The sequence below is a fragment of the Anopheles marshallii genome, chromosome 2 (genome assembly GCF_943734725.1).
Source record: "Anopheles marshallii chromosome 2, idAnoMarsDA_429_01, whole genome shotgun sequence".
In the NCBI taxonomy this organism is placed as follows: domain Eukaryota; kingdom Metazoa; phylum Arthropoda; class Insecta; order Diptera; family Culicidae; genus Anopheles; species Anopheles marshallii.
In genome coordinates this window covers 63,454,959-63,471,333 of record NC_071326.1, presented here as the reverse complement: position 1 = coordinate 63,471,333, position 16,375 = coordinate 63,454,959, and the positions used below count along the sequence as shown (strand labels likewise).

The window sequence follows — 16,375 nt, the reverse complement described above, 5'->3', positions numbered from 1 at the left end:
CGATAGGCTTCTAATCGTTATTTCTGTGGGTGCAGCTTTTGATGTTGCGTGATTTTATGCACACCTCAAGTCCCTTAAACCAGTTGATATAATTTTGTTTCCAATAGTCTCGAATTAGCATCATCAAGCTAATATAGCTCCCAGTAACGCTGAGATGAACTAGTAGCTATGACAGTACGACTGCATCTGATTTCGCATAACAGTTTCTGTTAAGTAAAGTGTTTTAAAGTAACTAATTTGTTTACAAAAAAGTATTAATCTGTCTGACCTGCACCGAAATTTTAAAAAATTCATTGCGAAAATTGTTCTGAAGATTCACATTGTCACTTTTCCACCAGCACATTTTAATTATTTTTGATTATAAAGGAAAATTTAATAATAACTTTTTTTCCTATAAATCTCTTACAAAACACATGAACGAACTGAATTAATAGTTAGCTTGAACGTCATATATTGAAGTCGTACTGTAACGAATAAATAATGAAAAGCAAAAGATAAAAACATTCTTTTACGTTATATTTTTTTTACTCTTTTCGCAAAAAGTGCTTATAACGATCATAATATATAATCGTTATAAGCACTTTTATAATTGTGTAATCACGAAGAAGTCTTTCATTTGTACAAAGTTAATCGTTCCAAGGGTTTTTATGTTGAACATCGTATTTTAAAGCAAAGTTTCGTTTTTGTTCGTGCATAACGGCATTCAGACGTAGTCGCTTTGTCTTGCTTTGCCGCTAACAGATCCGTTTGAGTTGCTTTTATATCACAACAAATCGATGGCAATTCCTGTAAAGGAAGCGTCGCTGCAAACTTCATCGTTGGCTCGTAAGGCAACTTTGCGAAAGCTGCGATTAAGTCTGCCACGATAGCTTCTCAAGTCCAAGCATATGTCGGAAGAGTGACTAAAAAGTACCAACAACATTTTTTCGTATTTGACGAACATTGACATTGACGAAGCAGAACGAAATTACAAGCTAATAGGAAAGCATATATCGAATTTGTCAAATGCGCAAAGCAAAGAGGACAAAAGAAAGTACGCAAACCATGATAACAAAAGCACTAACGTAAGATAATTTGTAAAATGCGCAAAGTGCGTAAAAGGGACAAAGGAAAGTGCGCAAACCATGACAACAAAAGCACTAACGTAAGATATATGAAAAGTGCGTAAAAGGACACAAGAAAGTATGCATACTATGACATCAAAAGCACTAACGTACGATTACATTTTGAAAAGAAATGGGAAGAATGGAGAAAGACACGCGCAATGAACCATGTATTATAGAAGGAAGGATGTAGAGAGAAGCAACGTACCGTGGTAGAGAGACAATTAGTAAACGATAAGGAAATACACTTACACTGATCGCAAATACAACATACTGCAAGAAATATCGAGAATGATTATGAATTGAAACAAATGAAAACATGAAAAATCTAAAAACTGACGGATGGAAAAAGAATATGGTGTAATCACACTAAAGAAAATAAAACAAAAAGTGATAATGCAAATATAAAAAAGGTAGTCACAATTCACCCTGAAGCGATACCGCACCGGCAAAACTGATCCGAAAAAGGAATGTATGAAGGATAAATTTGGCTTACTGTTTTGCCTCCTTCCCACAACGGGATGGTTAACTGCATGCCATGAGGATTATTACTAATGCTCACTCATGTCGTCATCCCAGGTTATGTTTTGCTGCTCTGAACGGTTTTGAACGTTTGGTTATCCAAAATCAATCTGGAGGTGCAATGTGTTGATAATAGTCAATAATTAAACTATTGTTTTACAACAACAAAAATCCGATTTGTTCCTCATTTGTATAAACGTAATAGTTTCGAAGTTTCGAAGTAATAGTTCGTTGGGAACCGTTAAACGTAGTAGAAAAAGTGATCTAGCGGTCTAGTAGAGTAGTGATCACTAGCCCGAACCAGGGTTTATGCTTTTATCTAGTAAAATCGGAGCTTTTACTGGATCCTGTTGAAATAGAACTAGAATGTGTCGACATAGATAGTCCTGCCTAACAAAATAGACATTTATGTATCTACGAGTAAAAATATGAATGATGATCACAACAACTTCCATCCCGAAGTTTTCCACTTTTAGTTGGATCTTCTAGCACGCAGGAGAGATCCAAGATCTCGATTGACTTACACGATTTCCAATATGAAATGGTACAATTGGGACCATTTCTGAATCCTTTTCAGGTTGGAATATGTAGACGTTGATGTTTCATCTTTACACTTTTCCCGAGCTTTAGAAAAGTGAAATCGAATCTGTGTAAAGCTTCATTCGTGGATGTCCGAGTTGGAACTGGCATCATCGAAATAATTTCCGGATTCTGTGCAAGTTCAACTAGAAAGAGTTAAGAGGGTCTTACGCACCAGACTGTTAGTGTGGATCCCTGGTCTGCTCATTGAAACAATCGGTTAATCATCAAATACTGAGTCCGTCGTCCGGTCGTCTGAAGACATTGGACTACTAATAAGTTAAAATACACATTACATATGGAATATTAAAAAAAAAAACGATGCTACTGCATTTCAGAATGCGGCTCGTAACCAATCAGTGATGAGACGTTTATCTGCAAGTGCAATATGCATAGAATTTTGTTGTTTTCTCTTTGGTCTTAACTGTTACATAGACCTATTGCATTCGTTTAGCTGTTTCATGTACAGAAAATTTATTATGTGTTTTCCTTTAGTAATCCATCCTGTCTACTACTGCACTGCTACATCGTTGGAGTTCATTCGTCGTCAATGATTGCCCTAGTGAAATGTATTGTTATCTGTTCATTGGCTAATCGCGTCTACGTACCCATCATCCATGCTGAGTGGCTCTAACAAATGGCCAAACAAAAGAAATGGGTGGTGAGTAATTTTATGATCTGTATCATATCGATGATAAGCTCGGTTGTGTACGTGAAATGAAAAACAATCGAATACATATGGCGACACAAATCTTACTGTGCACACCACTCAATAATTAACGACTTAAAACGTGATTAAAAAATAAAACAAAACATTAAAATGCTTTTGTTCGTTGTACGCGATAGTTTCAGGACTGCTGAAGCGATAGTTTTTCGCGTGATAGCTGCACCTCGTATGTTTCCTGTGCGTCGTAACGTTCCACGTTAGTGTGGCCGACCTCCTTTGCTGAGTATTGCACTTCTAGTAGCACGGTGAATTCTTTCGGGAAGCAAACATCCCCTTCACAAAGATTTAGCTTAAAGCTGAGAACAATCGGTGAAGGATCGTTACCGTTAACTGACGCATCGTTTGCTGGTGGTGCGATAAGCAACTGAAGTGATTGGCCGGAAGCGGTATCGATCGTACCCTTGGTGCACGCGCAACTCCACTCAGACGATGGCAGCTCGATGGACCATTGCTGGGGTGCACCTTCGGTTAGTTTGGTTGTCTGACCGGGGAAGGTTAGATTGAAGGTTAGGCGCAACGAACTCTGTCCAGCACCGGGATGCATTGTGATTGGACGGGTTGGTTTCAGCGTGGTGCCCGATGGGTGATTTTCACCCACACTGTCCAGTTCTTCCGGTACGCGGAAGTTTAACTTCACTGGACGGATACTGTAATCGGCAAGATTTGCCACCAGCAGTTCATGATTGTTAGTGTCGGTAATGTACAGCAGCTGCCCAGAACGATCGAGACAAAGGCCGGCCGGTTCGCTGAAGCGTCGAACGGTACCATTCGCCACCCGGAACTCACATGTCGTAGCACAGTTTGTCGATGCGTCAATTTTCTTTATCTTGTGATTGTACGTGTCCGCGAAGTAAATGCAACCGTCTATCGGGTTGTAGGCCACACCGAGAGGATGCTGAAACTTTGCCGCATATTGTTTTCCATCCACATCACCGAAAGCGAACAGATCCTGGGAGAACGCAACGGATGGTTAATGTTAAGTAATGGATGGATGATGGTTGAGTATGGAATGCATTGTGGCTACTTACCAACGGATTTCGATCTCCACCGGCCACGGCCATCACCTTTCCATCGGCGAGTGAGATTTTCCTGATAGCGGAACTTTCACTGTCCGCTAAATAAACTTCCTTTGCTACACGGTTAATAGCCAAACCAGATGGTTGAGCAAATGCGGCACTGTGTGGATAAGACGTATTACGGTTCTGCTCATGGCCACTGCCCGCAATGGCCCAGCACGTACCGGCACCGTATTTCTTGAACTTCCACCAAATCGTATCCTCCAGAAAGATGGCCCAAATCTGATGAATCCCAGCCATCGCAATCAACAACACATCTTTTGATGGAACGCTTGCTTCGTCCGCGTGGAACGACATATCTAGGTCTCGTGTCGAATATACCGCTACGTCCCATGGAGATGATAGCAGCTGATCGCGTCCACTCTTGCCTCCGATGCGATCGTTACCCTGCGTACCGTTTCCGGCAATGGTGCTTACTAATTGCGTCTTCAGGTCAATTCTACGCACCGCATGGTTTTCGTTGTCTGCTACGAACACCACATCTGATCCTTGGAACGCAACGCCCTGGGGAGCGTTGAAGCGCGCATTCGAGAAATTGCCATCCAAAAATCCACTCTGCTTGCCACCAACCTTGTGTAGCACCGTACCGGCAGAATCGATAATCAACACCCGATGGTTGCCCGAATCCGAAACGGCGTAAAGTTGCTCCTCGTTGTTATCCTTAGCACCATCCATGGGTGGAATCGAACAGGCAATCTTGCCAGGAAATTTCATATTCGAAGCAATCGTACCCGTGCCGGACAGATTGAGCGGCAATGAATGGCGCTGAATTTCGCCCTTCTCCTTGTAGAACCGTATCGCACTGCCAACGTACAGCTTCAAATCATCAAAGTTTCCCTCGCCCATAATCACGAACAGTGGGTTCGCTCGTGGTCCCAATATCATTAGTGTTGGCCAACACTGTACACGCAGCTTGCGCCACATTGCCGACACGTTGTCGTTGACGACGGGGTGCGAAATTTCGTACCGTTCAACCGCTGCCCGAATGTTGTTCGAGTCTTTCTCGTTCTTGAACTTGGCGCTATGCACACCGATCACTGCCAGACCTTCTTCGATCGGGTACATGTGCTCCAGGCGCTTCAAATTCGGCAGGATGTGCATACAGTTGATACAGCAGTAGGTGAAAAAGTCCAGCACAACCACCTTCCCCCGCAGGGAACCCTGTAGCGTCAGTGATTCCGTCACATTGAACCAATCCAATCCGTCCGGAAATTCGGCCGTCACACTTTTGCCATCCCGATCGGCTACCTTGAGATAGTCGAGCACAAGTTTTTGCCGTTTCCCTGCGTTACTTCCGGCCGCAAGCAGATCGTCCGCCAGCTGATTGCTGTTGCAGGCCAAGACTTCCATCATGTCCTGACCTTCGGGCGATGAGCTCATGCTGGAACCTATTTTGACGACGTTGGGAAGGAAATTGGGAAGACACTGGATAAGGTGATGAAAGTTTCGGGAGCGTTCACGAACTGCAGCTATTGTTTTGAACGGTGACGTTCTGTGTTGGAATGCAGTGGTTTGACGGATGGTATGTATTCGCGAGAAACGTCCGAAAATAACAAACAAAGCCATGTGTGTTTTGGAGCAGCTTGCTTTCTGGTGACCTGTGCAGGTCAAGTAAAATACGCACGGTACGGTACGGAAGTGTGAATAATACAGCAAAATCGTAAAAGTGTTTCGTTCTTTATCTCATTTTCCTTTCTTGTAGTGTTTCTGTTGACAGAATGTCACGAACCGGCACAACCGTAGAACGCAAAATATCGCACTACGACGTATTACAAGTCCCTCAAAACGCCACTTTGGAAGAAATTCGAAAATCCTATCAAGTCTTAGCTTTGCAGTATCATCCCGACAAAAGAAAATGTAAACTACCGGAAGCACACGAATCGGACCACTTCATCCGTATCGATCAGGCTTGGAAAACGTTGCGGGATGATCGGTTGCGAAGAATTTATGATGCCGAACTGATGCAACAGACGGAAGAATACTTCGTGAACGAAATACTCACGGATGCGGATTTTGAACGTGACGAAGAGGGAAACTTTTGTTTCCACACGTGTCGTTGCGGTGGATATTATATTCTGCCGGAGGAAACCCCCGTTCACGAACCGATTTACGTTTCATGTGACGAATGTTCTCTTGTGGTGCAGGTTAATTTAGGGAGAATGCACTAAAATTGTGTTTAGAAACATTATTCATGTTTCGATCAAATATTTATTGTAGAGAAGGAAAACACGGATGGTATTCAAACTTATCGTTTTCTTTTGTTGATTGTGCGTATCTTCCGAACTGATCGTTTCGCGACTCGTGTGTATTTACCTTGACAGCGCAAACCGTCAACGAAATGTCAATTTTTCCGTCGCGTCATTAAAAAAATTGGATCGAAGAAATTTTCCCGTTCTCCAGCAAAGTAAACGCGTTTTGGTGCAAAAAATCGGCGTGCAAAAGTTTGTTTCGTGTGTTTGAGCGGAAAAGAAAACAACTTTCCTCGTCATAATGAACGCATTCGGCGATAATTTCGAGCAGTCCGAAGTGGACCCGGCGGCAGAGTTTTTGGCCCGCGAACAGAACGCCCTCGCTGGACTGGAGGATGAAATTCCGCCCGTGGCTGGTGCGGCAACGACGGACACAAATGGTTCCGTCAATGGTGACCCCGTGCCGAAATCAGGTTCGTATGCACCAAATGTATTGCTGCGATAGAATTGTGCGGCCCTAGATACGTCATATCCAGGGTTGTTCCGCCCATCCGTCGTATTGCTAGGGTGCCAGGAATGATCGGTATATTAGTCATCCATTGGAGGGGCACCGAATGCATCCTCCTTCGTGTGAATGTACAATGGACCATGTTTGAAATCATCCCCAAAAGCTTACTTACATACTCTGGCTCAAGTATCTTATTTCGGTAGCTTGTCGTTTGCCTCGTTAATCCAATTAACGAGGATGACACCGACAGCTGTGGTGTAATGGATCAGAGTTCCTAGTAGATCGCAATGGAAGACCTTTTCCGCCAACATATTAGTAGCGCTTTGCTATCATAAATGTGCTTATCGTACAGTCCAGCCCACACATACACGTACTGTTGTTATATGTAAAAGCTTATCTACTGTTTCGCACAGCCTCCTCCTCCGATGCTATGTTGTTATTTATGTTTTCTAATAATGCATACACCATGCCATATCGGATGCCACGAACATGGTCTCGCGTCTTCGACGTGCGTTTGCTTGTCTGTTGGCCCAAAAGACTTCATTTCCTGTTTTGAACGGGTCGTCACTATGATAATCATTAGATTACATTAAATATTACATGTGTGTGGTACACAAAAATGTATCAGTCCACAAACCTTATGTGTTATCTATTCATTGCCAATAATTTTTGTGTTACAAACAAGCTGATGCAGGAAAGAGCATGTAATTTTCTAATCCAATTTTTGTTCGTTTCATGGTTTTCTTTATTCTTTCTTTTTCCGGATACATATCAACACACTATTACGCCTTACTGGGGGGCCATATGGAACGAACTGTTTGTTTGGCTTACTTTGACTTCGTTTCGTCGCTTGTTAACCATATGATTGATATGCATATTTATTGTCTCTACTAACGACAAACAATACTACCCATTCATTGTTGGCTGATATTAAAAAAAAAAAAAATACAAAACAATTCTATTCCATCCGGTTTAAATCAACACCATTTTTGCTAAATTTTTAAATACTCTCGAACGTTGTTCTTTTCGTTAACAAATAAAATATGGGAAAACAATCACACACAATCGTACACACGAACCTACACGTAAACACAGAATCGACAGGACTCGAAAATGAGCTAAATGGAAGCTTTGAAATGATCAGTAATGCTGATGCGCAAGATCCGTCCACTACTGCCGATAATTATCACAACACAGGTAAATAAATTACTAACAACAATGGTTTACACTAAACTCAGAAATATGATCTACTAGCATCTACCGGGTTTAAGTAGGTACTGTAATGGCAAATTAACTTCCTTGATAGTTCATCAGTAGGAAAGGTAACTGTCCACTTAGATCACCGTTTTGTTTGTCCGCTTGTGTTCCTACTTCTATATATTCAAAGTTAAGAATTCGCTTTGCCATAGCTTGACAATCTACACATTATTATTACAGTTTTCCTTTTTATAATCTAGTTTTTAGGAGAAATGTGATGTATCCCTTTTAAACTCATACACGAGCCTATACCCCTGTGTATCGTATATAGTTTGTTTCGATTGTGCAATTGGATTGCAACTGAAAATGCTTAATTTTGAATTACCGATCCGCACATATTTACCGAAAGTAAATCCAATCCACCCGAATGTACCGCGATAAACAGTTTCGCAATCAGTGCCAGCGTCGGCAGTAATGCATGTCAACGATAGCGCGTGTTGTATTAGCATGAAGTATAAGTTACACCTTTCGGCCCTTTTTAATGAATTGAAAAAGAATCGAAATCTGATGGTAATAATCATGACATGACGGAGCCCTTGTTTTAGAGGTCTTACGTTTTGCGTATCTTTGGGCATGATTTTTCAAACATAAAACAACATTCACAAAGAAGCAGACACACAATAAGAAAACAATCGTTTCGCTTATGTGCTAAGTAATGTTTAAGTTTACGTTATTAATTGTCGTTATATGTTTCGTTTTTTAGTCTAATAATGTTTGTACAAATGTGTTTCTTTTTCTCGATTTCTTAGAAGATGATAATGATGATTTTGCAGGCTTCACAGGTAAGTGTTTCATTGTAAAATATAATCTTATCAAATAGACAAAATTTGCACCCGGAATATCATCTTATTTATGTTTTTTTCTTCCTTATTTGCGTCAATTGTTCTCGTTATTAAAAAGCGCTGTACATGTTTTTCACTGCGTACCCAAAGTGATTTTGATCAGTGTAGTTATTGCAAACTCTTCGTTTAATGGCTGCGGTAGTGTTTGCATTGGCAAAATAAAGATATTTAATTTTAATACTTAGCGCTGGTAGAATAATTGCTTTCAAATATAATATCTTATTCGCAGTTCTTTCTTTTGCATACATATAATAATAAAAAAACAGTAAAATAATACAGAAGGGGCAAATATTTACATCTCTTTCTTCATTGTTAAACTTTTAAAGAAGGATTGTTGCAGCTAAATTATTTGTACTAACGATGTCTTCGGTACATTCGTATCATTTCTATACAGTGCCGAAGCAGGTGACAGAGGAACCGGAAAAAATACGCAAATGGCGCGAAGATCAGAAGGCCCGGCTGGAAGAGAAAGATCGCGAGGAAGAGCGTAAGAAGGATGAATTGCGCGAACAAGCCCGCAAGGAGCTGGAAGATTGGTACAAACATCACGAGGAAACGATTTCTAAGACGAAAGCCTCCAATAGGTAAGTTGATAGATCGCGCTATCGTGCTGTATGGAACACCACCCACCATCATCTGCAGGATTATATCTGTTGTGTGTATGCAGCTGGGTGGGTGGGCACGTTCTAACAACATCCAGTTGATATTCCGCAACGAAACAACAACCAACACATACACACCAACATTTGTTGATAGTTCTGGTTTTATATTTCTAACCCACTTGAAACGTTCTTTTCTCTTTTGCTAAAAAAAACAAAAACGTAATGTACTAACCAATCAACTTTTGCGCGAATTGTTTGATAAAATGCGCCAAAACACAGGGAATCGGCCAAGTAAGTAGAACAAAAAACCAACAGACAAAAACGTTGTGTTACAGTTTGGTTTGGCTTATGTTTTCTATTTATTTTGTTTTTTTTTTAATTCAATTAATATGATTTGCGACTAGATTGATTAGTTGGATGAGTGTGTTTCCTGAAAAAAATCCTTCAACAAGTGAATGAAGTGTGCTAATACCATTTTTGCATAAAAAAACTTAATTCCGATTGTAGTACATAATATTGTTACTAACGTGTGCATCGGTTGAACGACATTAGTAATTCATAACGATTGGCATGTTACATGTTTCTTCCCCTTCTCATCTCCTAGCGACATTTGTCACAATGTCTTTAACGATCGGATAATCAAATGATTTGTTTGTTTTAATGCGATTACAGAAATGCCGAAAAACAGTTCGTGGCCGAGACGGATGAAATAGAACCGGGTACCGAATGGGAACGGATTGCCAAACTGTGTGACTTTAACCCGAAGACGAACAAATCAAGCAAAGACATCTCTCGTATGCGTTCCATCATTTTGCAGCTCAAGCAAAACCCGATTCAGGCTACCAAGAAGGTTTAAATAGGGCTTGAAACGACGAACGCTCTCCGGTCATGGTCCATCCCACAGCATCACCAACATTGCGCTTCCAATGAGGCGTTAAGTTGGCAGTAAAGTGTTATTAGTACATTCTTTTTCATTAGAAAACTGCGAGGTGCAATACTGCTTTAAGGAAGGAAAGATTAACTGGTGGGCAGGGGAGAGCTTTAGAGCAAGCGAGAAACCCTAAAAACAATAATACAATAATGGAATTATTGAGATAATATAAATAGTAATTAGACGGATATAGTATCACCGATATTGCAGAATTAATAATACTATCGATGCATGCAGTGTTGATGCTACTACTAAGCGATTCGTGAAAATAATATAATATGGTATATATTATACGCTGTCTAAGTAACAAGTTGAAGATAAAAACAAAATTCCTCTCTCGTTAGGATAAACACATGCGTAGACAAACACGAAACATTCATATGCGACAAAGCAGATAGATATAAAGAGAGCCGAATTGAAAATAAATGAAAAAAAAAACCTAAATTGAGGTTCTCTTTCTTTTGACATGATTGTGCTGAACGCTAGCTGTAATCGATCCGATTGGATCAATCATTCGTCATGTTTTAAACGGCAAATTTTATTGTTAGGAAGTATGACTTTGTATTTGGTGGGTACATTACGGCTATAAAGGTGACTATTATCAACAACCACCTTAGCGATTGAATGCGGAATGCCAACATTTGGAATTTCTAATAATATATTCGCAAATGTTTCATAATTCATAATTTATACGAATTCATAAATAATACGAAAATATCAGCGAAAACTACGAAACGAAAAAAAAACCACAGCTGATCTACGCTTAAGTTACGATCGTACCAAAGTAACAGAATCCTGCAACCTCGAGATATCGTCGCCAACTAACTGCCTGGGCATAGCATTTACTGAACAGAGCTTACGAAAAGCAGGTACTGCGTGTTTGTCGCCTTTATATTAATTATAGACGAATGTAGCTATATTGGATCAAAGGCTCTACAAACTAAAAAAATCCTTAATTCAATCTATAAGGCATCGCAATTCGGTCGAGTGTTCGCTTCGCATACCGCCGCTTATGCTCGTCCTATGATGTTGATGCCAAACGCTATGCCTAGGAATTCTAGCGAATCTTCGATACTCGTACTTGATTGGTTGGTGGTGCATTGTGTTCCAATACAAAAATAATTCCCAGTGCATAGAACTCCTCTGGTACTTCCTCTTGTTCCTTCTGTACAATTCTTTACAATCGGGTCGATTGTAAAGAATTGTACGGGCATAGCACCGTGTTTCACCGATCCCATCTTGAAGAGTTTAAATCCGTCGTCAGTAGACTTGTTACATGTTAGGTATTTGATGACCTTTGTCCAAGGATGCCGAGGACATCTCGCATTTGTCAGGACTGTCGTAATGAAGATCTCTGCTGTTCTCTCCTCATCCGCTACGTTCAAGTTCATAACGGTATTCTGTGTCTGACCGACTGTCGGATCTCACCGCACCCATTTTATATTGCAGTCAAAATCAAAACACATATAAAGTTTGCGGGGTAGTAAAACAAACAAGACGTTTCTGTTTTATTATCGTTTATCAAATACTGCAGCCACCATTTCTTTTTTGCAAAACAAAAACAATAAAAAATAATGTAGTAGATTGTAGTTGTAGTAGTGCAACTTCCAGCGGTACAAAAAGTACTACAATGAGGTGTGAAATTGTTAAAAATTCTGTTGTTCGTGCCTGTTTTCTTATTATCGTCGTGAATTTGATTTCAATATCGTTTTATGGTTGATAAAAATGCTGCATTAATTATTGGTCTTTGTTCCATCGCTCTTCTAAACGGTCTGCGTGTGGTGGCGCTTCCAGCCTGTTGTTGCGGCTGTTGCGAAACAGAGTATTTTTAGAACATTGTTATTGCCAAGAAGTGTATGGAAGTGTAGTGAAGTTTTACATTTACTTATAGCTGTTACCAAATATCTCCACCATACTGGTGTTTTTTTTTATATACGTAACTTGTTTTTGCTATATAATTAGTAACTTAACGGTAGTTGTTGTTGAAGGACTGTAAAGACTTTGAAACATTGGAGTTTTTTTATCTCTGGTTAACTTAATGGTAGAAGATGTAAATATGTGTGAAGAAACTATAATACCTAGAATTATAATAGTATTTGAATATAAGCTTCGTTACAAAATAGCCTCTTCAAATAAGCGCTAGGATAAGCATTTAGTGCTAATCAACTCTAACTTTGGTTCCTGATAGTTCCAGAAAACCGCTCTAAACTAAGGTCTGGTATTCGGTATGCGGGGAACGGGGAACTAGAACAACTAGTTGCTAAAATTACTCCAAACAGTTTCCAACACGCTCTAAAATTCGGCGCTTAATAACTATCAATACTAAGTGTTACTGAACTGCTATAAAAAATACCTTTTCTCCAAAATCTTTACGATTGGCATTGGCTTCGTAAGTGAATGGTCTGTGGTTGTGTACCTGTGCATGTGCTGTTGTTTTGTGTAGCATGTAGTGTGTTGTATTAGCACTAGGTGTGAGAAGAAAATATAAACGATCGGGATTACGATGCACTTACACATTTTAACAACTAACAATGTTTTGCATCTAGCAATAGTGGTGTTTTCGATTACAATAATTTTGCATTTATATTAATATGTATATGTATATATGTAGTAGTCTGCTTTGTGTTATTATTAGTTGTATGCATTTCAGTAGTACCTTTTCGATGGCTTAACGTGGTTGGATTGAAAGCGACCACACCTTATCCGTTCCGTTACGTTCGATTATAAAATTTTGATTTAAAAACGTCTGTACCAGTTGGTTTGCACACCATACCGCTCATTATTGCCTCGTTACAATAGCAAAAATTTCCTTTGTGCAATTTCTGTGCCTTATATGTATAAATCGTAGCATGAAATTTGTGTGCCCATTATTTGTGTTTCGGCATTGCCTTAATCGTTTGTTACTTCTTTCGTCACAGAAAAACGCATTCCGTTTGGTGTGAGTTACGAAGAATTTGAATTTTGCATGAACTATTTGAATATCTTTTACTTTTGTGGTTTCACCTGGAAGGATATACGATTATCAAGGGAGAAGTTTAAATGTATTGCCGATTTTCTACATTTTCTTGCCTTCCTTTCCAGCTCAAGCATACACACCGGTTAGCGCGAACAGTGCTATTGCTTTTTTGGTTCGATGTTTAAAGCTGTTACACGTCCGTAGCATTAATTGCTTTATGCTACCATTCCATAAAACTATTTGCGCTAGTATACTGCAAACTATCGCTAACTAAGGTCCATAACACGCCCGTAAATGGTTCTATGCTTTTCACCGTTTCATCATCCCCTAATTCATTGTTGGTCCGGATTATTAGTAACTTTTTGTAGCTTCGTATTATTAAGGAGATTTGTTATACATGCCTGGATAGTATGCCTGGATAGTAGTTTTTCTAGCGAACAAACAAACAAAAAACACGGATTATTTGAACCCCCTTTCCACGATTTAAAATGCATTGTTTTACTGTGCGCCTTCGTTCAAATATTATTACATTACTATTGGTGCATTTGAGAAATGGACATTTTTTATCGTGTGACCACAAACACGTGGTAGTGATCGTGATCGTTTGGGACGTTGGATCCGACTGGGTGATAAACTGAGTTTGGCTGATTTGAAAATGAGTTTTGCTGACAGCAAAACAAACTTAAACGTTTATCTCAACTAACGCTACTGCTTACGTAGCGTCCAGTTGACAATGCGAACCATTTTTGTAGTAAGTGAAAGTATCCAGTAATGCTTTTTTAGCGGCTATTTGGAGCATTGGTTTGATTTGAGATCTTTCATGGTGTTTGTTTGAATACTGTTGCAAACAAATCAGATTCCTGTTGTGTTTTCTTACGAGTCGTTTTGCGTTTGCACATGCAATACATTCTATATGTATCTTTGTGTAAGTAAATGGCAACCATAAAACCTAACCACCATAGCATCCGCGCTAGGCTAATGACCCTCCACATACCATTTGCCTATTCATTCGGGTACATATATATATTTGATTTTTACTCTTACTTTACCGGCCAATGCTTGTACAGTGCGTACTACAATATCACCGTACGTGCTATCTCGTTAAAATAGTTGTATCGCTATTACACTGCTAGCGATGCTTGTTGTATTGCCCTCCGTGTAGCTAACCTACTATCATACTATGCGTAATGGTCCATTAGAAAATCCTGTTTCCATTGCTACGTATCGTATAGTCTAACGTGTGTTTTTGGGATTTTATTGTAATTAGTTGCATTAAATCTGCGGGAAAACGTGCTAGATGGATGTAAGGGGGGAAAATGGGAGAAATTCTTTTCCTAAACGGTTGCCCCACTATTACACTATTATGTGGGTCAGTATTTTAACAGTTACGTGCTGGTTTAACTTACACATTAGTATTACAATTGATTGCTTCTCTGTTTTGCTATAAATTGTAGTAGTTGGAAATAGTTTAATTTCTGTAATTTAGTGAAATTACCAGTAACGCTTGTGTTTGGGTGCTAAATACATAGTTCAGTGTGTAAGTAGTAGTGAATCGATTATAATAGCAGCGATGCTACATACAAGCATCCATTAAAATATAGCTATCATCTAGAGAGAGTAATTTAAACATGTTTTTCCATTCAGGAGTTTACAGATTCATTTCGTACGTTTGTTAGCTTTGTTGGTCCATGGTATAATAATAGCTCCTTCCCGGTTCCGCAGCAAATAGGAAACATGTTTTATTTTGCGACTGTTTCTTTTTGTCTGCTTAATTATTTGCTATCACTGGATTATATTGCCTTATATGTTGAACGGTAAATGAACGCGTCAAAAAACACTACATTCACAAACTTTGTTCGTTTTAAAATTCATGGGTTAAAATTAACTCTAAATTAAAATTATACGGAATATTGCTATATTCACTGTGCTGCTACACTGTGAGAAAAGGATTCGTATCAATGTTTGTTGACAGCTAATGAGTTAAGTGTATTAGTCTGTGCAGATAGCTACCTTTTGTATTGTTCGCGTAGTTGAAGGTATGTGGTAATTCCAGCTGCTTCTGCTATATCAGTTAGAGATGGTCCAGTAGATGTATTTCAGATGCTTCCCAAACCCTACAATTTCCAGATCTACAAAAACAAATTAAAAAAAAAAACACACAAAAGCAAAACAAATTAATTTCCTGTTCCAAGAGCCATTCCCGCTCCACCTACCCTCGATGCTACATCCTTCGAAACCAATGTACTTTATCGTGTTCCAGGACAATGCCGACAGCCCATCGCTAGTAATCGGACAGTGGCCCACGTTCAGATCTTCCAACGTCTTTCCGCATCGTTCGTTGGCGATCGCCTTTAGGAATTTGTCCGTAATGCTCGTGTGGGAAACGTTAAGCCGTATCAGTGGCATGCCGCTCAAACAATCTGCCGACCCATCACCAACGTTCTTGCACGACTCGAGATCAAGTGTGTCCAGTTGGGGACAGCTGCTCGTCAACACGCGTACAAACTCGTCGTCGATCATTGGGCAATTTTTCACGTACAAATGCTGCAGTTTGCCCAGTCGCTGTATCATTGCGTGCAGACCGTTGCGAGTAAACCGATAGTTCCCCTCGGTTAGGGTAAGGCTACGCAGGTGAGGACACTTTTCAGCCATCAGCATTAAGATACCGTCGGTGATCGTCGATGTCGACAGGTTTATTCTGGTGAGGGACGAGTTAAGCAGCAGCCGGGGTAGCTCTTCGTCGTGAAAGCCTTTGTGAACGCGCACAACGTTCAGAAAGATGGCATTTTTTACCAGTGCCGGCAGCAACTCCAGATATTCGATGTTTTTATACAGCTGTAGATTTTTTGCTACGAACCGGATGCACCTGGGGGTGTAGTGGAGTGATGAGAGAGCCACCAAGCGGAGCGGTTGTTGCGTAGGAGGATAAAATGGTAGTGAAATGTGCGTGGGATGATAGAAGGTCACGCCATATGGTTATGACCAGTGCGCTATACGTACGAGTGAAACAGCGTCTCTGGCTGTGGACCAGCTCTAATACTCATTTTTGAAGCTTTCCGTGGTGGCTGCCAGTGAGTTGCACG

General features: G+C 40.0%; 4 protein-coding genes across 4 annotated transcripts; 2 read left to right on the top strand and 2 right to left on the bottom strand.

Annotated features, from left to right (window-relative positions):
- Positions 1 to 3,052: 3,052 nt before the first annotated feature.
- Positions 3,053 to 5,573, bottom strand: LOC128718386 (NHL repeat-containing protein 2). The gene is made up of 2 exons (XM_053812013.1): positions 3,960 to 5,573; positions 3,053 to 3,880 (listed from the first exon to the last, which is right to left on the bottom strand). The coding sequence occupies exons 1-2, from the start codon at positions 5,571 to 5,573 to the stop codon at positions 3,053 to 3,055; spliced, it is 2,442 nt and encodes an 813-aa protein (XP_053667988.1).
- Positions 5,574 to 5,725: 152 nt separating this feature from the next.
- Positions 5,726 to 6,175, top strand: LOC128718385 (DPH4 homolog). Its single transcript, XM_053812012.1, has one exon. The coding sequence runs from the start codon at positions 5,726 to 5,728 to the stop codon at positions 6,173 to 6,175; it is 450 nt and encodes a 149-aa protein (XP_053667987.1).
- A 322-nt stretch (positions 6,176 to 6,497) lies between these two features.
- On the top strand, positions 6,498 to 10,261 carry LOC128719534 (clathrin light chain). Its single transcript, XM_053813161.1, has 6 exons — positions 6,498 to 6,669; positions 7,800 to 7,901; positions 8,711 to 8,743; positions 9,198 to 9,387; positions 9,685 to 9,696; positions 10,078 to 10,261. Exons 1-6 carry the CDS (start codon positions 6,498 to 6,500, stop codon positions 10,259 to 10,261), a joined length of 693 nt encoding a protein of 230 aa, XP_053669136.1.
- Positions 10,262 to 15,359: 5,098 nt separating this feature from the next.
- Positions 15,360 to 16,336, bottom strand: LOC128708992 (F-box/LRR-repeat protein 20-like). Its single transcript, XM_053803975.1, has 3 exons — positions 16,293 to 16,336; positions 15,506 to 16,158; positions 15,360 to 15,421 (listed from the first exon to the last, which is right to left on the bottom strand). Exons 1-3 carry the CDS (start codon positions 16,334 to 16,336, stop codon positions 15,360 to 15,362), a joined length of 759 nt encoding a protein of 252 aa, XP_053659950.1.
- Positions 16,337 to 16,375: the final 39 nt, after the last annotated feature.

Bases quoted from the DNA above. Each gene is read 5' to 3' on its own strand.
- LOC128719534 (XM_053813161.1), top strand. From the start codon at position 6,498: ATGAACGCATTCGGCGATAATTTCGAGCAGTCCGAAGTGGACCCGGCG. The intron at 6,670-7,799 runs GTTCGTATGCAC...ACGTAAACACAG, and splicing joins TGACCCCGTGCCGAAATCAG to AATCGACAGGACTCGAAAAT. The intron at 8,744-9,197 runs GTAAGTGTTTCA...ATTTCTATACAG, and splicing joins TGATTTTGCAGGCTTCACAG to TGCCGAAGCAGGTGACAGAG.
- LOC128718385 (XM_053812012.1), top strand. From the start codon at position 5,726: ATGTCACGAACCGGCACAACCGTAGAACGCAAAATATCGCACTACGAC.
- LOC128708992 (XM_053803975.1), bottom strand. From the start codon at position 16,336: ATGAGTATTAGAGCTGGTCCACAGCCAGAGACGCTGTTTCACTC. The intron at 16,159-16,292 runs GTACGTATAGCG...CTACACCCCCAG, and splicing joins CCAGAGACGCTGTTTCACTC to GTGCATCCGGTTCGTAGCAA. The intron at 15,422-15,505 runs GTAGGTGGAGCG...TTGTTTTTGTAG, and splicing joins CGAAGGATGTAGCATCGAGG to ATCTGGAAATTGTAGGGTTT.
- LOC128718386 (XM_053812013.1), bottom strand. From the start codon at position 5,573: ATGGCTTTGTTTGTTATTTTCGGACGTTTCTCGCGAATACATACCATC. The intron at 3,881-3,959 runs GTAAGTAGCCAC...GCGTTCTCCCAG, and splicing joins GTGGAGATCGAAATCCGTTG to GATCTGTTCGCTTTCGGTGA.